Source organism: Hoplias malabaricus, chromosome 3 (genome assembly GCF_029633855.1).
Source record: "Hoplias malabaricus isolate fHopMal1 chromosome 3, fHopMal1.hap1, whole genome shotgun sequence".
NCBI classification, from domain to species: Eukaryota; Metazoa; Chordata; class Actinopteri; order Characiformes; family Erythrinidae; genus Hoplias; species Hoplias malabaricus.
This window is the reverse complement of record NC_089802.1, coordinates 80,482,220-80,507,858: the sequence shown is the minus strand read 5'-3', so window position 1 is coordinate 80,507,858 and position 25,639 is coordinate 80,482,220. Positions and strand designations below refer to the sequence as shown.

Below are 25,639 nucleotides of genomic sequence, written 5' to 3'. Positions count from 1 at the left end.
GATAATTATTATTATAATCTTTTAAAAATATGATGAAATAATACTTGTTTATTTAGAATACACGCAATAAAGAATTATTTAAGCTTTTTAGTTTATATTTGTTGATCTAATGCAGTATTATTTGATGTGAAACCTACAAAAACCTTGAGAAATATAAATAAAAAAATCAGTTAAGTAAAAATTGCTCAAAAATAGTATTTTATTTTAATTTGAGTCATATTTACTTGTCAAGAGAAAAAATTGCCAATGGGGTGAGATACTTTGACTTAAAACAAGACAAAATGTCCTGATATTCTTTTACTTTGGGTTTTAAAAAGTTTAAGTAAAAATGTATTTTTTACAAGTAGCTGAGGGTTGTTTTTTTGTATAAATTTATGTAAAAATATCTTTACCTATTGGCAGTTTTTCAAAAGACAAAAACTACTTAAAATAAGGTTACAACATATCAGAGCTATTTTGACTAATCAATATGCCACTTTTTGCACTGTGAAAACAATCCTACATTAGCACAAAGGAGGCAGACTTGAGATGTTTTGGAATTATAATTCAAATACCATGTTTGTGTCAATTTCACATTATTTCAACCTTTCACTAATCAATTCTCAAACATATGGTCCTGTAGATGAGGAGACTTCACCACCTCCAGGAAAGAGAGGTCACATGGAGACACACGAGTGGCTGACAGAGACGGCAAAAGATGGCACAGTGTGGCATGAAGAACATAGTTTATATTTCTGTGTAGTTTACATTTCTATTCATGAATACTTTTGTTATATTGTTGAATGCTTATTTTATCTTTTATTACTTCCTTTATTACTATTTCATTGTACAGGGAAACCAAGCAAAATGTTTCTTTCCTGTGCATTTACCAATAAAACTACCTTGAATCTAAATGTCTGGTAATGTTGACTTTTTTGGGGGGATGGGGGTTCACCAACTCTCTGCAGAGAAGAGTGTGGAGTGCAGTAGAGTGTCTCCTTTCAAATGTAAAGGCCTCATTTACATAACAGTGGAGGTGAGAAGAGCTGTTCACACCTGCCAAATGGCAGTTCTTTGGGATTTAAAGGTATAATTGCCAAATGGCAGCGGTTTGGTAGTTCTAGTGTTAAGGGCCCGTAGATCACGAGCATCCAGTAGAGTTTTACGGCCTTGACACTTACGCACAGCGATTGTTCCAGATTCTCTGACTCTTTTGATGATGTAATGCACAGTTGATGATGATAACTTAAAAGTCTTTGCTATTTTACGCTGGGTAACACCATTCTGGTATCGCTGCACTATCTTTCTGCCCAACAATGGTGGAATTGGTGATCCTCCTACCATCTTGGCTTCAGAGAGACACTGACACTCTGAGAAGCTCTTTTTATCCCAATCATGTTGTCAATTGACCTAATTAGTGTTAATTGGTCTTCCAGCTGTTCGTTATATGCTCTTTTTTTTTCCAGCCACTTATTGCTACTTGTCCCAACTTTTTGGGGATTTGTTGACACTGTGAAATTTTGAATCAACATAGTTTTCCTTTAAAATGTTACATTTACTCAGATTAAACTTTTGATCTGTCGTCTATGTTCTATTACGAATAAAATATTGATATTTGCCGTCTCCACATCATTGCATTCAGTTTTTATTCACAATTTTTTAGTGTCCCAACTTTTTTGGAGTCTGGTTTGTACATTAATAAAAGTGTCAGGAATCGCGGGGCGGACTGACGGAAGCAGACACACGCTAAAACAGTGACTTTATTTACAACCAAAATATAACAAAACAAAGACAGACTAAGAACTAGAGAGAATACTTAAAGACTAAACAGAGAGAGCGGCAGCCAAATGCACACAGCGTACTCTCGACCAGGAACGACCCTCCACCTGGAGGACTGCATCGGGCACTAGGATTTCACCCAGGACACAGCGCCAATCTGGTGCACACACACATTCACTCACACATACAGACATTCATTCATTCACTCACACACCAGGACAGTTATTAGAGAAGCCAATTCACCTACCCTCCATGTGTTTGGACTGTGGGAGGAAACCGGAGAAGGCCCCGGAGGAAACCCACGCAGACACGGGGAGAACATGGAAACTCCACCCAGATGGGACTTGAACCCAAGATCCCAGCGCTGGGAGGCGAACATGCTCACCACTAAGCCCCCATGCCGCCCGTGGGAACATTGGAAGATTCAAAGATCACTGAGGACACTGTTAATACTGAGGAAGAGAATGAAACATTTCCCACTGAAAGTTATAGTGAATGTAACTTATTGCTAACACGTTGATGAATAAATGTAAACAATTATTTACAGTACATTTATCTTTTTTTTCAATCACAAACTTTTGAATAAAAACTCTACAAATACGCTTTTATAAAAATATAATAAAAGCTACATTGCAAATTATTATTGTATAAAACTACATCGTGGCAAGTGATCGCAAAGGTTTAGTCTGTGATCTAACTGCGCCCTCTTGTGGAGAATCTTTTGAATATTTGAGCGTACTCTTTTGTTCCTTGCGTTGCGAAGTGTTGTTTGACCTGTGTCTGCAATTGTGAGCATGTATATATAAATATATATAAAAACATTTAATCAAAGATATGATATTAAAACAAAACCTTCCCAAATGGCTCTGCAGTGAGTGATGAACAAAGCGCTAAAACAATCAATGACTTGTTGCTTCATGAAAACACACCAGAAAACTGCAGATGTTCCACAAGATCTGTTTGTGGATCTCGGGACTAGTGACGGGAATTTCGGCTCTTTTTGGGGAGCCGACTCTTTTGGCTCCTAAATGGCTCTTTGTTTTACCACTTATTTCCACTGGTACAGAACAATATTACCTACATTTTACATGACTATATGGACACAATATTACTGTTCAATATTAAAAATAATAAATAGTGTTGCAATGGCCAGTTGTTTTTATGTCTGTCTTGTAATAACTCACTGACTGCACTCACACATTCAATTGTATAAATAACTGGATTTTTATTTAAAAACCTTAATAAAAAATCACTTGTAAACTCTGAAACACAGCCAATGGAACCCAAAAGGTAGGTTTTACAAAATATCTTATTAAATTAAATAATCATCCATTTCTGGGAAATAAAATAAACAAATACTCTGCAAAGTGCAAAACAGCAGCATTCAACGGTAAAACAACCACAACTGTCAACAAACATTTAACTGATTTAACATTTTCTTCAACTATTTTTTGGAAGGCAGATTGGGATTCAGGAAAACCCAGTGTCTCAGCTCGGAGGGGTTGATCCGGCCACCCACCCCTCCCCTCCCCTCCCCTCCCTGATTGGTGGTATAACTCTTTGAGCCGGTTCGTTCGTGACTGTCACATCACTGGTCAGAAGACTTCACTTTCGTTTCTCAGGCGGAAGTGTAGACACTGGGCTTTAAAAAGACTTCTGTAAAAGTTGAAGCATCAACTAAAGCTTTTTACTGAAGTAAGTGTAAAGTACTGGATTTAAAACTATTTAAAGTGTAAAAGTAAAAGTAAAGTAAAAGAAAACAGAGGCCTGAAGTGCACCGCTCCACCGCCTCAGAACATTACTTTTCTCAAAGCCTTAGTGACTGTAGTGTTTTTATAAAACGTTAAAGTTTAAATTAAAAGTGTGTGATGCACTAGGCCCCGTGTGTTTCAGCTGCACACACACACACACACACACAGAGAAAATGAATGTTCATTAAAGGACCCTGTGCACTGCTGAGCACTAACTTGTCTCAGGGAGCGGAATATGAGCGGTTCCCTTTAAGGACTGGAACAGACTGAGACTCAGATGTTTCTCAAATCAAAAGCTCAGACTAAGACTCTTCCACTGTGTTTTAAACGTCAGGCTCGAAGTTTGTGATGAAGGTGAGAGCAGTTTGACTCCTCAGTGCGGTGTGGAGCGGAATAATGGCGTTTAAAGCTGTTTCAGGCTCCACACGAGTCCAGAGTCAAACCTGTCTCACACTTTAAATATCACCACCTTTGAACCTGTGGCACTGGACTTACTTCTGAGACACTGAAAGTAAAGAGAGATAATTGTCTAAGCTCCGTCTCTCAGCGCTGGTCAAATGAAAGTCAAATGTCCACATGTTTAAATGTGTTCAAAAAGACAAAGGTGTTCTAATTTATACATCACTGTATCCCCACAGTTCATTTCCACATTCTGTCAAATCACACGCTCTGTTCACGGGGCCTTTACACAACATCTCCACAGTGAAATCTCTTCATCTTCAGGACATCAATAGTCTGTTCTATTGTGTCTTTAGTGAGACTTTCAGATTTCTGAGACACTTTGAAAATAAAGAGATAATATCCGCGGAAGGAAGCGAAACGTGTAGTTTTTCCACGGTGTTGAAGTTGTGTGTGTATTTCGCCATCTAGCGGCGACAGAATGAACTCCTGCAGCATTGAAGGTGAAAGAGAAAATCCAAATGAATCGCGTGCTCATCCTTGGTGTCCCGGATGTGACTGAGTTTTTTGTAACTCGTATTTTGGCGAATTTGAGCAACTTCAAAATATATTGTTTGAATTTTTTTTTATCTGATTATCCCTTATCTTATTAACCCTTGAATAACAGAGAAAACGTGTTCTTGAAAAGTCAGGAGTTCTGTTCCAGAGCACATTATAATCAGAGGTGGAAATCTGAAAACTTAAATTCAAAAGCAACAAAATGTGTCACAAATTCAAAGGTGGTAATATTTAAAGTCAGAGACAGATTTGTTTCCGTACACGAGGAGCTGTCTGCTCGGCTCCGTACGTCTGCTGTGTCCTCGCTGGAGTGTGACGTGACGTGTGCAGCGGCGATGGATCGTTCACAGACCGACAGAGTGTCAAAACAGAGTTTTTTTTTTACCAGAGGAGTAACGAGGCTATTTTTAAAACGTAAGCAGTAGAAAGTACAGAGCAGAAGTAACTAGACCTTGGAGCAGAACTGGACATAGAAATATCTACAAGGCCCAGGAAACCAATCAGCAACAGAACCGACCAGAAACGCCAGCACCAGAACCGACCAGAAACACCAGCACCAGAACCGACCAGAAACGCCAGCATCAGAAACGCCAGCACCAGAACCGAACAGGAACGCCAGCACCAGAACCAAACAGGAACTCCAGCAACAGAACCGACCAGAAACGCCAGCACCAGAACCAAACAGGAACTCCAGCAACAGAACCGACCAGAAACGCCAGCACCAGAACCGAACAGGAACGCCAGCAACAGAACCGACCAGAAACGCCAGCAACAGAACCGACCAGAAACGCCAGCATCAGAAACGCCAGCACCAGAACCGACCAGAAACGCCAGCACCAGAACCAAACAGGAACGCCAGCAACAGAACCGACCAGAAACGCCAGCATCAGAAACGCCAGCACCAGAACCGAACAGGAACGCCAGCAACAGAACCGACCAGAAACGCCAGCACCAGAACCGAACAGGAACGCCAGCAACAGAACCGACCAGAAACGCCAGCACCAGAACCAAACAGGAACACCAGCAACAGAACCGACCAGAAACGCCAGCATCAGAAACGCCAGCACCAGAACCGAACAGGAACGCCAGCAACAGAACCGACCAGAAACGCCAGCACCAGAACCGAACAGGAACGCCAGCAACAGAACCGACCAAAAACGCCAGCATCAGAAACGCCAGCACCAGAACCGAACAGGAACGCCAGCACCAGAACCGAACAGGAACGCCAGCAACAGAACCGACCAGAAACGCCAGCACCAGAACCGAACAGGAACGCCAGCACCAGAACCGAACAGGAACGCCAGCAACAGAACCGACCAGAAACGCCAGCATCAGAAACGCCAGCACCAGAACCGAACAGGAACGCCAGCAACAGAACCGACCAGAAACGCCAGCACCAGAACCGACCAGAAACGCCGACATCAGAACCGACCAGAAACGCCAGCACCAGAACCGACCAGAAACGCCAGCACCAGAACCGACCAGAAACGCCAGCACCAGAACCGACCAGGAACACTTTTTTTTTTTTTTTTGCATTTTTCGCATTTTGTGTAGAAGTGCTGTGTTGTCTATTACAACCTCATGATGAAACATTAAACACAAAACCAACAATAATAATATTATTAATAATAATGAAAGTACTAGAGGTCTGCATTTCCAGGAGGAAACGCGAGATGTTGCGCCGCTGAAATCCCCCGTCCCCGATCCGCGTCTTTCCCACTTAAAGCGAGGCCGTCGATATGGTAAACGCTATGGTGAAGGAGTTGACTGCTAAGCTGTTGGTAGTGGGATGTTAAGAGAGCAGTCTCCAACAGCAGTTTACACTGGACTCTATGGAGCTCCGTAGGCCGTGAAAGAAAAACGATACATTTAGAATCCCACTTTTAAAAACAATTCCACCTTAAGAAACCCACAAGTGTATTGAGATGTCCACATTTAAAAATGACCACTGTAAATAAAGGATAAAATGTTGAAAAGACAGCCAGAATATTGTGAATGAGGTATTCTAAAAAAAATCCACCTTAAGAAATCCTGGATAATTAAGACGTCCACCTTAAAAATGTCTTTTAAAGTTTTAGAGACTGCCTATGTATGTCTGTCCTTCACACCTCTCCCCCTAAGTCTCTGCCCCTCTCCCCCCCTCTCTCTCTCTCTCACAGGCACGCTCAGAGAACAACTGACAGACTCACAATTCAATGAATTTCGCCCGGGGGGGGGAGACCCTCCAAAAAAATCACCCATTGCCCGGAAACTTTTCCATGTCCAAAAATGAACGAAATATACCATAGTGACAAGGAAAGTCTGGTGCTTGAGTTGGTGTAAAAATTCACTTTTTTTGCACTTTGAGCAAGAATTGATGGTGTAATGACGAGTTAAAAACAGGCAAAATTTTGAAATTCTGCGTTGCGACCCGCTCTTAAAATACATTGAGCTCTATGGGAGCTGAAAGCCTCCCAAGTGTCGAACTAAAATTCATAACTCAAGTAGTATTCTCAAACTTACAAGTGTGAGAAAGGGGAAATTTCTCTACCATTTAAAATTTAAATGAAGTCCGTAGGTGAAAGTATAAGGAAGATATGGTGAAATGTTCGACAGAAAATTGAAAAAGAAAAAAAAAAAAAAATTTCAATGCATTCCTATGGGAGAGTACACACCCTCCAAACAAATGCTTATAGCTCGAAAAGATTTTCCCAAATCACTTAACTGTATATACCAGGAGACAAGGAGACTCTGGGGATCGATCTGGTATAAAACATCTGTGTTTTGAGTGTGAGATTGAGTGTGAATTGAGCGTGTTATGACGAGTTAAAAACAGGAGAAAAATTTAGAAACCGCTCTCTGAGCAGCTCTAAAAATACATTGAACTCTATGGGAGCCAAAACCGTCCCTAGCGCCGAAAAAAAAATTCATAACTAAAAACACGTATTTTCAATAATGTTCAAATTTACAGGTGCTAGAAAGGACAAGTTCCTCTACCATTTAAAATTTAAATAAAGTTTCTAGGTGAAACTAAAAGGAAGTTATGGTGAATTGTTCGGCTGACAAGTGAAAAAAAAAAGTTTTCGGGCAGAGAAGCTAGAGTGCGGTGACATCACCCACTAACTGCCACCCATTGAAATGAATGGAGGGATTTTGAAGGAGGGATAGAAAGGGAGTGCAAGAGGTCCAAAAACAGATGTGATGGGTCCCGGTGTGCCTGGGTCAGACCGTCTGAAATCTCGTGTCCGTAGTGTGAAAATTGACCGAGTTAGAGCACTTTGAAAATCAATTCCATAGAAATGGCTGGGGAAAAACGGAGTGAAAAACAAGTGTAGTGGGTGAATGAGTGCAGGTATCCTAAAGCTGTATACAAGCCCACATCGTCGCTATAAGACGCACAATTTCCAGGTGGAACAGAGTCGATAGCTTGAAAACTGCGGGACGAGTTAAGCGGAGAGGGAAACTCGTAATAATAATAATACTGAAAAATAGAAGAACAATATATTGCACCAACATAAAAAGTCGGCTGAAAAATAATTACTCCAGTAAAGTACTTCAGAAAGTGGATACAACTAATACACAATAAACCTTCAACAGAAACCATGAAAACCTCATTTTTCTAAACGCAAATAAATTAAAAGCATTGTTTTGGAGAAAAACCCCACGTCAAATATTTGACACTGGAGACAGATGTTGCTAAATCTCCCAGTGGAAAGAACAACACACTCACTGTGGAATAAGCAGAGTATCTCTGAAACTATATGGGGACTTTTTATGACCAACACACAGTTTAGAAAGTGAGAGATATTAAAAGAAAACACTGTTTGTAAATTTGAGAATATTTCTAAGATGAGGATTACCATGAAAGGCAGCTAGGTTTTTCTAAAGAATTTAACTTGCGTTTAGAAAATATAGTCATTCGGTAATTGATTTCTTTTTATTATTAAAAAAGGGTTTAAAAAAAAAAAAAAAAAGTAACATTGGAATGGAAAAGCATTTTAACTCCTCTACTGAAAACCATCATTAAATCGTAGCTATAATAAGAGCTTGTGCTGTAATTTACAAACAAACACAATGCAAAAACGTAGTTATATTACAAACGTGTACGTTGTGGTTCCATTGTAGTTGTATTGTTAAATAAAACAATGAATTGAAAAACAACAGGAATGGGCCTAGAACTGAGCCTTGAGGAACACCACACACTGGCCCCTGGTATTCAGACGAACCTCACTCTCTCCTCACACTGAGACGAAGAAAACTGACTCAAAACGTGATTTCTTCAGCAATGAAGGTTTTATTTTTTCATCCTTTACAAAAAATCACTGTTGTCTAGAAATACAGAAACAGTATACAAGGGGAGAGAGAGAGATATTTGCAGTTCTGGTTGTCAACAGCCAGCCCAAAAGTAAAGAGTGATAATAGCAATAATAATTATAATGATGGCGATGAGACCTTTAATGGCAGGTCAGTAGGTGGTGGTGGGGGTTAGGGGGAGGTCTAGGTCGGGGGAAATAAAGCTCGTAACCCAAAACCAAAAGTCTCCAAACCTACAGATTAACACTGAATGCGGCCCATGGCTTTTCCAGAAAACTGGGGGAGGGGCTTAAAGAAAGGATATGATTCAAAGCGCAGCAGAATACAAAGGGTTACGTAGTGTACTTTTTATTATCATTCTTCTTATTATTATTATATTGTTTGCCAGTTTTGCCTTTACGTTAGCGTTTCACTTGTTTACACACAATTCTAGACGTACACCATTTCCTCGCGGTGATTTTCTTAATCAGTGACTAAGGCACTTTTAAAGAAACATTATTAAACACTAATATTGGAGGTGGGTTTTTAACTCCATCTTTCCTCGTAATAATACTGACGCGGAGCTGCAGTGGCTCTATTTTAGGACAAAGCTAAAGCGTAAGGGCTCAGTTTCATTTTAAACATTAGACTAAGTGCCTGACCGTGTCCAAAAACGAGATGATCGCAGGGTTCCTTCATTTCTTTCTTCTGTGTTTGTATCTATAGTGTATTCAGAGAGCGTCTAATGAAGCAGCCACTCGGTTTCCTCCTTCCTTTACACATCGGACGAGAACTTCTTCAAAAAATAAAAATAAAACACCTTCATAAAAGTTAAAGAATTAATTCATTCATGGAACATTCTCCCAAAAACGTACAGCGTTTTCCAGTTCGTGCGGCCTTTCGGCTTCAAGAGGAAATGTGGAAATGTGCAGTTAAAGAGTTTAGTGTTTACATCCAATTACGTCAACATCAAACACCCCACAAAAGTCATGTGGTCATTCGGAAGTGTGTCATGCCCATATAAGGAGTTCCGCCTCTGAGCAAGACGCCCATAAAAGGAGATCCAGGATCCAATCAAAGCAGTGGATAAAATCATGTCCCGCCCACGACTCCTTGTCCGGACGAACGCCTTGCTTTACCAACTTCTGTCTGACGTCGAGTGTAAGGTGTTCGGTATCAATAATGCTACATGCTAAAGCTAACAGCTATGACATCATGCGACTGCATTCCCCCGGCTGTGTCCAGTGTGGAGTTAAGAGGTCTGGTCAGTGTTGGTCCAGTCTGAGGAGCTGCTGTTGGTTTATAACAGCGCCGGAGATAAACAGTGGACTCTGAGTTCACACCACTGTTAGCTTTAGCATGTAGCGTTTAGCATTATGTTCATCCAGCTCAGACCTGGAGCTCCTTTTAGGGAATGACTCAGCTCCATCGGTAAAGACCCTCTGTCCTTAAACCTGTGAGAGCTAAACATCCCGAGACCAGAGCGGAGCAGAAGCCTTTTCACAGTTAATTATTTTATTCTTCTGATTTCCAGTCTGAATCCGAGCAGCCACAGGTGTGTGTGCGTCCTGTCGTGTGCAGGTTTATTACGTTTTAGTGTTGGCTCTTAGCTTTGTGCCTCTTGGGCACGGCGGCTGAAGAGGAGCCCGTCACATCGTACGCCGTCGTCAGCCCACTCTGCGTTAGCGAAGCGATGGCTTTATCGTTTCTATTTATTTATTTATTACTTATTTATTACCGAACTAGACTCGAGTCGCGGCTCGTGTTTGAACGTGTGCACACAAAACCCAACGTACAAAATGCACTTGTACCTATTACATAGTGTTTCATCTTAAACAGTTACTGAGTTATTCTCAAAGCTAACGTTACGGTAAGTCGCTAAATCAGAGGAAAGTCCACTGGAGCGTTTCGAAGCTCTTCTGAATAAGGCGGGGTTCCCAGGTACGAAGGGAATGACGGAGCAGTGAATCGCTCTCATGCTCTTTGCAGCGTAGGCTTTATTTGAGTTGCAGAATAAGTGTGTGTGTGTGTGTGTGTGTGTGGGGAACCTCAGTCCTGATCTGAAGCTCTCAGGCTGCAGACTAGACTAGGGTTGTGTTACATTTATTCTTCTATGTAGTGTGTAATGGCGCTGCAGGACCACTGGGGGTGCTGTAACTCTACTCCGGCTGCAGTGGCGGAGGAGGCTGGTTCTCGTTGACGTCGCTAGCTTTGCTGTCCGCGTCATCATCAGAAACCTCACCCTCCACCTGCAGCTGCCGGCGCCCTGAGCGGCCCGAGGGGAAACTGACCGGACCTCCACGCCTGCGGCGCCACAAACAAACAAAGTTAATATAAACAAAGCGAGACATGGTGAACGTTTGTCAGAATTTTACAAATTGATTGAGACAAAGTTAGTGATAAAACCACAGACATAAGACTAATAAACTATACTCCAGAGGAACAACAGGCCTGCAGCCAATCACAGAGCAGGCCTCGTCAGGGCTGTGTTCCCTTTCTGGAGAGGAGTAGGAGGATGTGTGTGTGTGTGTGTGTGTGTGTGTGTGTGTGTGTGTGTGTGTGTTACCTGAGGCGGTTTTTGAGTGTGTTGACCTCTCGGCTCAGTGCCTCATTCGCTTCCGTGGCGTCATCCAGCTCTCGCTGCAGTTTCCTGCGGGAGGCGTTCGCTCGAGTGGCTTCCTCCTCCGCCTCCTCCAACTGACGCTTCAGCTGCTTCATACGGGAGTTCGCCTTCTCCATCTGAACACACACACACACACTCTTACTTCAGGTGGTTTATAAGAGTGCGCTTTCATCTCAAAATCCTCTGCCCATTTCCGGAGTGGACCCGAGGGTGTAGGATGGTAGTGTGTGAGATTAAAGTCAGAATCCACAGACCCCCTGCGGCTCAGGTGTCGTCCCGGGTTTGGACAGGTGCTCACCTGCTCTTTGTACTGGTCGGCATGGCGACGCTCATCCTCCACCTGCATGAAAACCTCCTTCAGTTTCTTCTCTGTACGACGTACCACTTTATTGGCCGCCGCTCGCTCCCTGTCCACGGGGAACACACCATTTTTAAACACACTTTTTATTACTCACTTAGTAAATCACCCCCATAATCACCCCCAGAGAGAGGACTTCACTGTGATCTTACAGAAATAACCATAAATAACTCTGGAGTATTCGCATGTGTCCAGTTATAAACACTGGGGAGTGTTCAGATCAGGTGATCAACGTTAGAGTTCATAAAAGCCCTCTCACTCTCCCTCTGTGTCTCCCTCTGTCTGTCTCACTCCCCCCCCCGTCTCTCTCTCTCTCCCTCCCTGTCTGTCTCTCTCTCCTGATTTATAAATAAATTAACCACAGAACTAAACAGTTCCTTCAGGATTTTCACGGAGAGCTCAGACGAGGTGAACTCACTTGGCCTCCTGCTCCAGCTGTTCCTCCAGCTGCAGGATCTTGGCCTCCAGGGCGGTGATGGTGGCTTTAAACTTGGATTTGACGGATCCCTCCAGCTCCTGGAGCTTGGCCTTCAGCTCCTTGTTCTGTCTCTCCATCTGCTGCCGAGCGTTCTCACTTTTCTGTGCAGAGCTGCGTTCCCCGGCCAGCTCAGTGCTCATAGAGTCCACCTAAACACACACACACACACACACACACAGAGTTCCAGGCCTGAGCTTTATCTCACTACGATAAAAGCGATGAAAGTCAGTGTGAAGCTACAGTCTGGTGTTTAACTGAAGTCTCTAGTGTTTTGTGACGTTAAATTTCATTTGCAAATCTGCTCACATTCCCAAGTTGAAGAACAGTGTTCTGTCTGTACTCCACCCTCCAGCAGAGGGCACCGTAGGGCACTGAGTGAAAGGTTTCAGAGTTTAGACGGAGACTACAGCAGCCACGCTGAAGAACGTCTCCGGAACATTCAGCTCAGACTTCAGCTGGTCTGAATTCAGTGAACTCACTTCACACACTGGGGGCGTCCAGTGAAAGAGGAGAGCGCTGTAATCTGCGGAGGGAGGGGTGGCCGTACCTGCATGGATGTTTTGCGGAAGCGGTCGTTGAGCAGCTCCATGTTGCTCTGTTCCTCCTCCAGTTCCTCCTCCAGCTGAGAGATACGAGCCTCTAACCTCCGCTTCTCATCCAGCAGAGCAGATCTAACACACACACACACACACACACACACACACACACAGACAGAAGCGATGTGTTAAAGTGAGACTACGTAAAATTTCAGTCAGAACAGAGACAAACAGAGAATGACATTCTGGAGAAATACCATTGATAAGGAACCAGGAGACAATAACAATAACAATGATAATAACAATGATAATGATAATAACAGTGCTGTGACTCACTTCCCCGAGGTGCTGTTGGAGATCTCATCTGCGAGTTCGTCTCTCTCCTGTTCCGCATGACGCCGAGCTCTCTCTGAGGCAGCCAGGTCCTAAATACACACACACACACACACGTTCAAACTTATAACTACAACTACATATAAATCTAAAACTAAAAAAACGTCAATGTGTCAATCTCACACACCTCCTGCAGCTGGAGAATCTCCGCCTCCAGACTCTTCAGCTTCTTCTCATTCTCTTTTGACTGAGCGAAGATTTCATCTCGAGACGCACGAGCCTCCTCCAGCTCCCTCTGATAGTCCTTCATCTGAGCCTACACACACACACACACACACACACACACACACACACAGTTGAAACTAACAGCTAATCCGGTCCCACCAGCTCGACACGCTCGGAGGAGAACACTAAATGCAGCACCTGGAGTTTGCGCAGCTGTTTGATGGCTTCGTCCCTGGCCTTGTTCGCCGCCTCGATCTGCGCCTCCACGTCCTTCAGGTCCATCTCCAGCTTCTTCTTAGCGGCTACAGCTAGCGCTCGCTGCTTCCTCTCGTCCTCCAGCTCCGCCTCCATCTCTCGCACCTGGGGCAGAGGGAAGGGCTCGGGGTCAGTCACAACACTCTTCACCATTTAAATCCGACGTGAAGTGGAAACCGGGATTACGTTTACTTCCCGAAACGGGGCGTCAGGACCGGGCGTAACGTGGGCGGGGCTATCTATGGAGATCCGATTGGTCGGTGAACAGCGGGTGTTTTAGGGGGAGGGGTTGTGTGATTGCTCAGAACCGAACACAGCATTAACCCGCACCTCCTCCCTCAGGTGTGTCTCACCTGTTTGACCAGGAGCCTCTTCTTCTCGTCGTTCTGCTCGTCTCGGGCCTGAAGGTCTCTCTCGAACTGGGCCTTCATGGCCTGCATGTTCACCTCCAGCCGGAGTTTAGCGTCCTCTGTGGCCTGGAGCTCGTCCTCCAGCTCCTCCAGCTGAGTCCGCATCTCCTCCACCTGCTGCTCCAGAGCTCGCTTTGACTTCTCCAGCTCATGGACCTTTAGAGGGGGAGAGTATTTCAGAGAGAGACCGAGTGAGACATTTACATTTATGCATTTGGCAGACGCTTTTATCCAAAGTGACTTACAAAAGAGGATCTAACATTCAAACTACACAAAAACACACACACAGAGAGAGAGAGAGAGAGAGAGAAACAGAAAGATTATTATGATGCGTTTACGTCTCAGAAACTCACGTTCTTCCCCACGTCGTCCTTGGAGCTCATCAGATCCTCCATCTCCGCTCGCAGCTGTTTGTTCAGTCTCTCGAACTCCTCCTTCGCCTCTAGAGCCTCGTCCAGAGCTCGAGCCATCGACAGAGCCTTCGTCTCCTTCTCACGGGCCTCGGCTTCGGCTCGGTCTCTCTCCTCGGCGTAACGGGCAGATACACTCTTCTCCTCGGCCAGCATCTACACACACACACACATTATTAAACATCTCTCTCCTGTAGAAACGGATCTGAAACCCCTTCTTCAAAAACCCAAACAAAGAAAAGCCAATGTTCACCCGACGTCTAAAGGAACAATAATCCAAGGTTTACCTGGTCGAACTTCTTCTGCTTCTTCTCCAGGTTGGAGACGATCTGTCTCTGATGATCCAGATCCACCATGAGGTCGTCCAGTTCCTGCTGGAGCCGGGTTTTGGTTTTCTCCAGTTTGTCAAAGGCCATGGATTTCTCCTCCAGCCTCTGATTGGTCGCCTCCACGTCCTTCTGCAGCTTCCTCTTCACCTCCTCCAGAGCGTCCACCACTCCACCGTCCTCCTCCAGCTTCTTCTTGGTCTCACACAGCTGGAGGACAGCAGCTGTTAATCAACACGCTCGCAGGAGAGCACTACTACTCCTGTTACAGTAAGGCCTCTGAACTTTGTGTGTGTGTGTGTACCTGTGCCTGCAGGGTTGCCAGTTGTTTCTCCAGGTTCTTGCGCGCTTCCTCCTCCTCCTCCTGCTGCTCCAGGAGGCTGTTCTTCTCCTCCTCCAGCTGACGGATCCTGCTGCTCAGGTTCAGCTTCTGACGAGTTTCCTCCTGCAGCAGCTCCTACAAACACACACACACACACACGGATTTAACGCACACACTCCAATAGAAAGGTTTCAGAGTGTATTTTACGAGTGTGTGTTACCTGTGTGTCCTGTAGCTGACTCTCCAGCCCAGACGACTCTTTAGTGAGTTTAATCCCCTTCTTCTCTGCGTCCTCCAACAGAGCAGAGACGTTCTCCAGCTCCGTCTGATACACACACACACGTCATTTTAGATTTTTAAAAATCATTAAATTATCTTCTTTAAGACAAATCACACATTTTAAATTCTTCATTTTCAAAAAAACCTCACTTTCACATTTGAAATACTCTTTTTAAACTAATTTAATTTAAATATCATTTGCATATCGTTGTCATATGTCCACAGTGTATTTACTTTCCTGAGAATGAGGATTTAAAACCTGTTTATTTACATTAAATGAGTTCATGTTCGTTCACTAGTTCCTTCTGTTGTTTTTTAATCTCCAGGTTCACAGTGAAGTTTCACTAAATGTCCATCCGCTCCGAAGTCTCCTGCTCTCCCCCGTTACTCTCACTGACCCCGAGGTTATTAAAGGTGCTCTGTACGTCTCAGTGCTGTCTCTGTGTCTGAGGTGAACAGACCTGGAGTTTGTGAGTGCGCTCCGCGAGTTCTCCTTTAACCCTCTCTCCCTCCGTGACGCGGGTGAGGACCTCCTGGAGCTGAGCCTCCAGCTTCTTGCGCTTGTGCTCGGAGTCCAGTTTGGCCTGCTGCAGGAGCTTCACCTCGCTCACCAGCTCCTTATTATCGCCCTCCAGAGTCGTCTTACTCTTCTCCAGGTTCGTCTTCACCTGGAAAACAACAAACAACAACAACGATAACCACAGGGACCTTTACGACTCACAAACACAGAAAACCAGGAGGTTATAAACACAGAAGAAAGTCACGACGTTCCTCTTCACGGCAGAGACAGCCTCTGCTCTTTACACTCGATGGAACATAGCTGTGAGGATCTGATGGAGTTCAGCCTCATCATCATCAGTGAGGGTCAGGGGCTGGTGTTGGGGATTAGTTCTGGATCAAACTCACCCCAGAGGAACTGACTAGAGATCCATGGCTCAAAAGCCCAGTGCTGAGGGGGTTTGTACCTCTCTGCGTGAGGACCTCAGGCTCATGTGCAGCTGTTCCAGAGCATCCACTACTGGGAGCAGCTCACAGCAGCTGCACGCTCTCAGTACAGAGGGGTGTGTGTGTCTGTGTGTCTCACCCTCTTTGCCTGCTCCAGTTGCTCCGAGAGCTCCTCCAGCGCTGTCCCATGTCTCTGTCTGATGTCCTGGATCTGAGACTCATGGTTTCGTGACTCTTCATCGATCGCCTTCTTCAGTTCAGCCACTTCCTGCTCTCTCTTCGTCCTGAGAAAAGGAAAACACACAAATAAATAAACAAACAAACAAACACATGGAACACTGTAAAGACAAGCGTAACCCGATGTCGTCGTTCACTGGCACAACCTTCCCCCCGGCCCAAAACTAAACTGAGTATTTAGCCTTAGGTAGCTAAAGAGAATGTCTGCGATTGTGGGAAAACACAGCTCTAAGCTTAGCGTCTTTTAAGGTGGAGCGGTGTGTGTGAGTAAGAAGCGACTATCTTTTAAGGTGGAGCAGTGTGTGTGAGTAAGAAGCGACTGCATCTTTTAAGGTGAAGAGGTGTGTGTGAGTAAGAAGCGACTGCATCTTTTAAGGTGGAGCAGTGTGTGTGAGTAAGAAGCGACTGTATCTTTTAAGGTGGAGCGGTGCGTGTGAGTAAGAAGCGACTGTGTTTTTGATTAAAATCATAATGTTTCTCAGGTTTTCTGCACTCATCTCGCTCCAAAGTCACTAAAAGCTCCTAAAACTACATCTCTGTTACATTTTCAGACCAGCTCTGTCCACTGGGGTCTGCTATTCACCACAGACCTGTAGCTCACCCCCTGCCTTCGACCAGCCCCCTCCCTGAATTCTGTGGTGAAACTGCAGCTCTGAAATGGTTGAAATGGTTCTGATTGGAGGAGGACGGTCCCCTGTGAGGCTCTTCCTCCAGCTGTGAGGGAGTTTTTTGTGTGTTTCCCATGTTAATGTTCTACTGTGGACTGCTGGACTTGTGTAAAGTTGCTTTGTGAAGACACCGGCTGTAAAAAGCGCTACAGAAACACATTTGCCTTTGTTTGACTGAGTAAGAGGTGGTTAGTGCGTTTGAGTTGTACACCGTGTGTCTCACCTGAGCTCCTGCTGCGCGGCGGTGGTGTCCAGTGTGTCCTCCAGCTCCGTCTTCAGAGCCTCCAGCTCCTCGCTGAGATCTCGCTTCAGCTTCTCGGCTTTGTTCCGAGCGGTCTTCTCTGACTCCAGGTCCTCCTGCAGCTCGGCCAGCTGGGCCTGCAGCTCCCGAACCTGCTTCAGAGCGTTGTTCTTCTGAGCCACCTCCTCGTCGCCTCTGGGACACACACAGCAAGGAGAAATAGTGGGTACTGTTCTATTGCCTTCTAATGAAGGCTACTGCAGCACAGGTCACAGCAATAAAAAACACCGCCATATTCCAGCTCCAACAACTTTACACGAGATTAAACGAGACAGGAGAGAAGACGGGCAGAAAATTCTCAGCAGCTGTTAGTGGGTGTTTGGGAGAGAAACAATGGGGAGGTGGAGTGAGACTTAATCTATCGTTTAATAAAACCATTAATACGTCACTAGACTCTGTTAATTACAGGAGGAAGCTGTGGCTGAATTTGGTTCAATGATTAATTTACAATAAACACATCACCTCTAGGGGGAGCCAGGTCTGAGTTAGTTCAGCTTTGATGATGTAATCAGAGGAAAATACGGAGTAAGAGCTTCAATAAAAGTCTCCTGTTTGCTGCGGCTGCTGATTTATCCCACAGTTTAAACACAGTCTGAATTCTAAACAAACCCTGAGGCTAAAAAAACACCTCCTCCTCCACCCTCCCTTTAAACAGACCTCAAGAGCTCAAACACCCTGCGCTGCCCAACGCTGGTCCAGTGTTCCTCCGGACTCCTCACTGCAGGGAGGCTCTACACTGGACTCGGGAGTATAGCTGGAGTACAGCCCTTTGGTCGCTATGATGTCAGACAGGTGTGGGGGCGTGGTCTCACCTGGCCAGGACCGCCTGAAGCTCCTCCTCTTTTTTGGCGAGCTGAACCTTGAGCTCGTCGATCTGAGCCTGGAGCTCCGCGATCTGCTCCTGGAGGTCCGTGGTTTCTGCGTCCAGTTTACGCTTGGCCTTCTCCAGCTCCTGCCTGGTCTTCTCCTCCTTCTTCAGACGCTCTGCAGAACAAACACCTCAGGGTTTACACCTTAATCCCCCGACCGGGCACGGGCCTAAAGCCCAAACCCCCCGACCGGGCACGGGCCTAAAGCCCAACCCCTCCCCCAACCGGACACGGGCCTAAAGCCCAACCCCCTGACCCGACCGGGCACGGGCCTAAAGCCCAAACCCCCTCGACCCGACACTGGCCTAAAGCCCAACCCCCCCGACCGGGCACGGGCCTAAACCTCATCCTAAACCCCTGTTCCTGAGGGTGAAGCTGAGGAGAGTGGACTGTGATTATTCCTCACCTTCCAGGTCCACCATCATGAGCTCCTGCTTGTTTTTGACTTTGCTGAGGTTCTTGGCCTTCTCCTCTTCCTCAGTCAGCATTGAGGTCATCTCCCCCACTCTCTCCTCCAGCAGCTTCTTCTCCTACACACACACACACGAGACAGAGTCTGAATTCTCAGGTTCTAGCCGCTGACCAACTTCTGATCTCAAGCCGTCCAGAACCAAGGTGGATGAACAGTTTGAATTTGACCAAAAGGTCAGAGATGAATGAATGAATGAATGGAGGGTGGACACACACACCTTGAGAAATTTGGAGTTCTGGTCCTCCAGAAGCAGCAGGTCTTCCTCCATTTTCTTTATTTTGGCCTCCGCTGTCACTTTCTCCAGCTGCAGCTTCTGCCTCGCAGCTTCCTCCTCATCCAGCTGTTCCTCTAGGTCCTACACACACACACACACACACACGTTAAAGTGCCTGTGTCATCGCTCATTAACAGTGGTTCCCTAGTGTATTCTGCACAGCCTCGCGTCCATAGATCAGAACATGAGTGCCCCCCAGGGGCCGCGAGCAGAAACGACCCATTGGAGGGACTGGCAGACGTGGGACTGCAGTGTCCTGTCTGACCTGAATGTGCGTCTGCATCTTCTTCTTCTCGTTCTGCAGAGACTGGTTCCTCTCCTCCTCCTCCTCCACCCGGGACTCCAGGTCGTGGAGGATCTCCTCCAGCTCCTGCTTCTTCGCCACCAGACGAGCTCTCATCTCCTCGGCCTCTGTGAAGAGCTCCGTCTCGGCCTGGAGCTGCTCCGCCAAGATGTTCTTCTCCTCCATGAGCTGAGGATGGGACACACACACACGCCTCATTAAAGCAGGTCTGGATATCAGCCCTACTGCCACTGTGATACTACTGAACATGTCTGCTGGGGTGTGTGTGTGTGTGTGTGTGTTCACCTGCTGGTGCTTCCTCTCCATCTCCACCAGCTCGTTCTCCACCTTCACCTGTCTCTCCTTCACCTTCACCAGCTCCTCATCTTTCGCCTGCATCTCTTCCTCCTGACGGGTGACCTGCAGCAGGGGCTTCACCTGGACACACACACACACACAGCAGTAATTAATATATTTTACAATTAAAGCTCCAGGCCGCTGTCTGTAACGTTTACACATTGCAGTTTAAAAGAGTGTGTGTTGGGTTTAAAAGGTGGGTTCAGAGTTCGAGATCCGGAACCTAGCTCCTTTATTATTCAGTGTTTGAGTGCGGGAGGATGAATTAGAATAAAGAAACGACAGGAAACACAGTTTAAAGGAGATTTGTAAGTGTAGTAAAGCATGTGTCTGAGGGTAAATGAAGTGTGGAGCGGAGCGAATGAAGACCTTGGTGAAGAGTCTCCACCACTGCCAGTGCCGCAGTTTGAGATACGCAGCGCAGTTCCTCTGCAGGACTTTCAGAGCACTCAGCTGCTGCTGCTTCTTCGCAAAAGCCCTGCAACAGACGTAAACTTTACTATTAATTCAGTATCATTATTATTGTTATTAATGATAATCTGGTGGAAGGACCCGAGGGTTTCAGCAGCAGCTTCGCCTCGGTGCTGTTCCAGGACTCACTTGCGAGCGAGGTAGCCTCGGCACACGGCCTGGAAGTAGATGATGATGTCTGTGATCTTCAGGTCCCGCTCCTCCTCCAGGTGAGCCAGAACTCCGGTCCGGAAGAATATCTTACTCTGTCCGATCCGGTACAGGTTTGGGTCCAGCTCCAGGGCGTGGATCTGAACAGAGGAAAATAACCAGTTCACAACCTACACCCCACTCGTCTAATGGAGCTTTACCACACCCTCTCAGCAGGGGGCGTCTGTGCTGAAGCAGGGCTCTTTGGTGCTCGTCACAGACCAGTGGGAACTCTGCTGTGCTCCAGGACACGGGCCCCGTTCACACCTGCGTTCATCTGCGTCCTGAGGGACGCGGTCATAAGCCGACAGCATCCAGCACAAGGCCCAGGAGTGAACGGGGAACAGAGAGTCTCTAATGGTGCTTTTCCACCGCTCCCCTGTGAAAAACCCCTTCAACAACAGGAATCACTGTCTTAGAAAACCACAACAACACAGTTTCAGTGGAAATGTATCTGCCATCGGTGCAAGGAGCGTTTAAACCTCGAGGTAAAGTCACGAGCTGCAGCTGAGAGTCTGAAAAAAATGAATATAAAAGCTGCTGTAACTTTAGAGATTTAACCAGTGGCGGTTTCCTGGTGATTGACAAGGCTCTGGCCAATCACACCTCACCGTTTAGTACTGACTCGGCCCGAGCTGGGACTGAAAACCCACCCGGTTCCAGGACCAGATTTGTCCAGTGGAGAAGCAAAAGAGCCGAGTCGAGTCGTGTAGATTCATTGCAGTGGAAAAGCACCAAAAGACACTGATCCTATCACTCACAGCACATTCAGAGGCGTCAGAGACACATCCATGGGTCTGTCACGGTAACCGCTGTGTGTAACTCGTCGTAGTGTGAATGTAGGGTCAGATGAGCCCCATACCGTGGACAAGTCCATTTCGTGACAGTGTTGGATGCTCGTAATGTGTACATTGTGGGGACCTCGAGGAGCAGGTCCCTGATTTGTCAGAGGAACCGTCTCAACCAATCACTCAGCTCGACTCATTGCCCAGCGTCTGCTTTTACAGACGAAGACTGGTCACCTGTCGCCCTCTAGTGACACAGCGTGTGAACTCACCATCCTCTCACACGCCTGCTTCCCGTCCATGAAGCCTTTGGGGATGGCGTTCGGGGTCAGGATCTCGTATCTGAGGCAGAAAGAGGAGAGAACGTCTGAACCACGTTCACAGACACCAGAACCGGGCCGATATCTAGAACACGATAAAAGCCGAGTCCAGCCGCTGTGTGTACCTCTGTCTGAACTCCTGGAAGACGATTCTGTTGGGGAAGCCCTGTCTGCAGATCCGGATCCCCTCCAGAACACCGTTACACCTCAGCTGATCTAGGACCAGGTGAGGTTCCAGCTTCCCAGCCTACAGCAGGAGGAGAGGGAAAGAGAGAGAGAGAGAGGAAACTCAGTTCAGTGCGAGGCAGAGCTTGAATGTGTGTTAAAAAGTCTCCTAAACTGTAGTAATTCAGGAGACTCCAGTTAAACCCGACCAGTGCTGCCCCCTCCACTGTGAAATGTGGGGATGGTAGTGGGAGGCGTGTGTGTGTGTGGAGCTCACCCTCTTCTCGTGGTTGGGGATGATGCAGCGGACGAAGTTGGGGTTTGTGTTCCGGAGCGTGGCCATGAGTTTGGTGAGAGATTCTTTATAAAGCTGCCCCACCGTCCGGAACATGCCCTTCTTCGTTTTATACGTCGCTCCGAACGCAGTCTCATTCATCCCAGCGACCTGGTCCAACCCCACTATCCGGTCCACTGAGAGAGAGAGGGGGGGGGGGGGGGGCAGGGGGAGACAGAGAGAGAGAGGAGAGGGAGAGACAGAGAGAGAGAGAGAGATAGAGAGAGGGGTGAGAGAGAGAGAGAGAGAGAGACAGAAGAGAGAGAGAGAGGATCAGTAAACGAGTGAACACTGAGCCCAGTCTGAAGCGATAGTCCGGCAGAGCGAAGGCCCGTGCAGATGGATGGTCTCTAAAAGAAACTCTGATGGAAAAGCACAGAGGAATCCTCTGGGAACAGAGCGGGGTTTTACCGCTGGACTCTGCCTTTATAGATAATCTACATTTACCAATCAATCAATCAACAAACAATAAGAATAAAACCCCCTGAATCTCAAAATTAAAAACCAAACACCTACCAGGGGAAAGAACATCCGAATATTCAGGGCCAGCCCCAACCCTCCCCCGGGGCAAATACAGAAGTGTGTTGTGTAAAACCCCGAGGACGAGTTCCTGAGGAAAAGCAGTTTCGCTGACATCCGTAACTCTCTCTTTATTAACATTTATTAGTACGCCTCACATATCAGAACGTTTCTGAGCCGCCACCCCACTGACAGCGTCTCATAACGCCACATTCACCTGCACTGTGTGTAACACGGCACCCCTCCTGCAGTACCTACTTACCCCCACTAGGGGTCTCACAAACCATTCTGGGAACCACTGACCGTTTGGTAAAAACCCAAAAGGCTGTGTCTGAAATCGTTCACCTCCTTCCTGAATTCAGCTCCCTATAATAGTGCACTATGTAGTGAGTGATGTAGGGAATAGTGAGTAGGGAGCCACTCTGACCACAGTACATCATCACCCTCCAGATCCAGGTCCTTTTCCTTTCCGTGTCTCACTGGTGATGTCCTTCACAGCATTAAACAGACTCTGATAAAGATTAATCTCACTCTAGAACCAGATTTGGGCAAATAGGCCACAGAGTTATTCCGTCATTATTTTACCGTCTGAAAACAAACAGAACTCGGCTCTAAAAGCTGCATGGGTTTAGTTTCTGAGCGCAGGTTTTTAATCAGAGGGGGATATTCTCTAAAAGCCATGGGGTGAAAGCAAGTGCTGCAATTTAAAGGTGGAGGATTTCTAAAATAAAAGCCACATGCAGGCCCTCCTCCTCCAAGCTAACCGCTAAAGTTAGCCAGACAGCTCTGATGCCATGAAGCTCTTTAACAGCAATAAACAATGGCAAATAAAGCTATGGACATGCACTCATCTTCATGCAGACATTAGACTCAGTCACACTAGAAAACCCCGCCTCCTTGGAGAAAGTGGGCGGGACCAGAACAACGGCAGCTTCCCCCAGGTGGTTGCTAGGAATATCGCTAACGGCTAAACAATGGAAAGACACTGGAGTTTTAAGATATTTGTGTCAAACTGGTCCTAAATTTTACAAACTTCTTCAAATAATGACTTTAATTTGAAATGTCCACAAAATTCAATAAACACTATAACACAGGTTTAATAATTACAAAACAGAGAGAGACTAAACTGTTGAGGTCCAGATCGAAGTTCTACAACAGAAGATTAAAACAAAGCTTAAGAAAAAATTAATAGAAATGTTTGGATTTATTGAATTCTAACTACAACCCGTTTTAATACCAATTTAAAGCCCCAAAAACACACATCCTCCGTTTACGCAGAACACCACGCAGCCAGGGTGTTCACGTCATCGCCACTGGGTGTAAAACCCTCATTGGTTAAAGATTTCTCTTGAAATCACTGTTTCTGTGATGGACCTAGTGTGACTGGGTCTTCACTTCAGCGTCAGCTCTGGAGTAGGGCTGCAATCATAATCAATAAACTCGATCAGCTGGTCCACAGATTCCTTTCAGAGGGCACCGACTGCTCATACGATCCACACTGTGGTTCTGACAGACTGTAATACACCACAGGAAGTGCAGGGGGCGCTACGACTGCGATGGGGTGATTTATCCCCTAAGAAAACAAAACTGAGGTGAAGTATTTGTGAGAAACATCCCAGTCCTAACATCACTGACCTCTGACACAGGGACAGGCAGAAACCACAGCCCAATAATCAACAGATGAATGAGAGAAATGGACGCGGAGACAGTAACTGTCTGTGGATTTAGTTAATGACAGAAACAGTGTTTCTTTGCAGCCCTATTCCTGACCCACATCTGGTTAAGACTGAAGTGAGCCATGAAGAGGAACCAGGGCCTTGGAGGAGGAAGGGGAGCAGGAGGAAAGCGCTGAAAAAAACAACACCGACAGCTTTATACCTTCACCAGGAGAGTCATGGAGACTAGAGACGTCATAAAAGGACGCTCTCTGAAAGTTCTGTATCTCTACGGCCGAGAGACACAGAGGCAGCACAGGGAGAGGGAGGGAGAACAAACACAAACAGAAAGAACAGGAACAAAGCAAAGCACAGGAACACGGGTTAGAGCACAGTCACCAAGACCAGGGGCTTACTTTAGTGAAACACACACACACAACAACTGAGTCACACACACACACCAACCCAGAGTTACACATCACTCCACACACGACCTAAAATTATAAACTCAGAGACGACTCCTCCACTGTTTAGAAACAAAACAAACCTATAAAAGAAAAAAGGTCAGACAGAGAGAGAGAGAGAGAGAGAGAGAGAGAGAGAGAGAGAGAGAAAGAGAGAGAGAGAGAGAGACCGGTCGCTTGTAAAACTAACAGCATTTGTTTTTGAAGATCTGTTTAAGTCCCACCCTCTAGTAAAAGCAGCCAATCAGATCCCTGGGAAAGACCTCCCTTCAGAGTGAGACACCAGAGCCCAGAGGAGCCACAATGACACGGGTTACGTTTGTTATTTCAGCTTCAGACAGTTTATTAATCGGCTCTGGCCAGAGATTTATGAAGTGCTCTAAAAAGCTGCTGTGCTGTGGAGTTGACTCAGAGAGAAGAGGTCACTGCACAAACGCTGCGTCTGCACTCATCCCTCGCACCCTGTGTGGACAGGAGAGAACACACACACACACACACACACACACACACACACACACACACACACACACACGGCCTTACCATCTTTCCAGAGCTCTGCCACAAACTTGTCTGTGGACTGGTGCAGGAGCGTGGCCACGTTATCGTTCAGAGGATCCATGTTCTTCATCAGCCACTCGTCAGCTTTATAATCCACCTGAGGAAGAGGAGGAGGAGTTTAACTGATAGAACACTCCATAGAACCTGAAGCCCTGAGTTCTGTGATCCGAGTGTGATCTGTGAAGGTGTGACGGAGGAGATCCGAGCGTGATCTGTGGGGGTGTGACGAAGGAGATCCAAGTGTGATCTGAGGTGGTGTGACGGAGGAGACCCGAGTGTGATCTGTGAAGGTGTGACGAAGGAGATCCGAGTGTGATCTGTGGGGGCGTGACAGAGGAGACCCGAGTGTGATCTGTGAAGGTGTGACGGAGGAGATCAGAGTGTGATCTGTGGGGGTGTGACGGAGGAGATCAGAGTGTGATCTGTGGGGGTGTGACGGAGGAGATCCGAGTGTGATCTGTGGGGGTGTGACAGAGGAGA

The 25,639-nt window shown here is 46.3% G+C and overlaps 2 protein-coding genes across 3 annotated transcripts in view; one reads left to right on the top strand and one right to left on the bottom strand.

Moving 5' to 3' along the window:
* Positions 1–922: 922 nt before the first annotated feature.
* Positions 923–6,020, top strand: LOC136691540 (salivary glue protein Sgs-3-like). The gene is made up of 2 exons (XM_066664098.1): positions 923–1,015; positions 4,959–6,020. The coding sequence occupies exons 1-2, from the start codon at positions 923–925 to the stop codon at positions 6,018–6,020; spliced, it is 1,155 nt and encodes a 384-aa protein (XP_066520195.1).
* A 2,727-nt stretch (positions 6,021–8,747) lies between these two features.
* The window catches only part of LOC136690818 (myosin-10), a 49,602-nt gene continuing 32,710 nt past the window's right edge, over positions 8,748–25,639 (bottom strand). For both annotated transcript variants that reach the window (XM_066662849.1, XM_066662850.1), the window contains 27 exons: positions 25,142–25,256; positions 21,907–22,100; positions 21,590–21,711; positions 21,417–21,486; positions 20,300–20,460; positions 20,069–20,177; positions 19,649–19,780; positions 19,325–19,531; positions 19,003–19,140; positions 18,720–18,843; positions 18,257–18,428; positions 17,367–17,579; positions 16,378–16,522; positions 15,755–15,961; positions 15,235–15,339; positions 14,997–15,149; positions 14,654–14,902; positions 14,310–14,522; positions 13,900–14,112; positions 13,490–13,651; positions 13,254–13,382; positions 13,070–13,158; positions 12,745–12,868; positions 12,138–12,346; positions 11,660–11,768; positions 11,305–11,477; positions 8,748–11,042 (listed from right to left, as the gene is read on the bottom strand). In XM_066662849.1, coding sequence (XP_066518946.1) covers positions 10,898–11,042; positions 11,305–11,477; positions 11,660–11,768; positions 12,138–12,346; positions 12,745–12,868; positions 13,070–13,158; positions 13,254–13,382; positions 13,490–13,651; positions 13,900–14,112; positions 14,310–14,522; positions 14,654–14,902; positions 14,997–15,149; positions 15,235–15,339; positions 15,755–15,961; positions 16,378–16,522; positions 17,367–17,579; positions 18,257–18,428; positions 18,720–18,843; positions 19,003–19,140; positions 19,325–19,531; positions 19,649–19,780; positions 20,069–20,177; positions 20,300–20,460; positions 21,417–21,486; positions 21,590–21,711; positions 21,907–22,100; positions 25,142–25,256 — 4,182 coding nt within the window. In that variant the 3' untranslated portion in view covers positions 8,748–10,897. The remainder of the gene's footprint in view (positions 11,043–11,304; positions 11,478–11,659; positions 11,769–12,137; positions 12,347–12,744; positions 12,869–13,069; positions 13,159–13,253; positions 13,383–13,489; positions 13,652–13,899; positions 14,113–14,309; positions 14,523–14,653; positions 14,903–14,996; positions 15,150–15,234; positions 15,340–15,754; positions 15,962–16,377; positions 16,523–17,366; positions 17,580–18,256; positions 18,429–18,719; positions 18,844–19,002; positions 19,141–19,324; positions 19,532–19,648; positions 19,781–20,068; positions 20,178–20,299; positions 20,461–21,416; positions 21,487–21,589; positions 21,712–21,906; positions 22,101–25,141; positions 25,257–25,639) is intronic.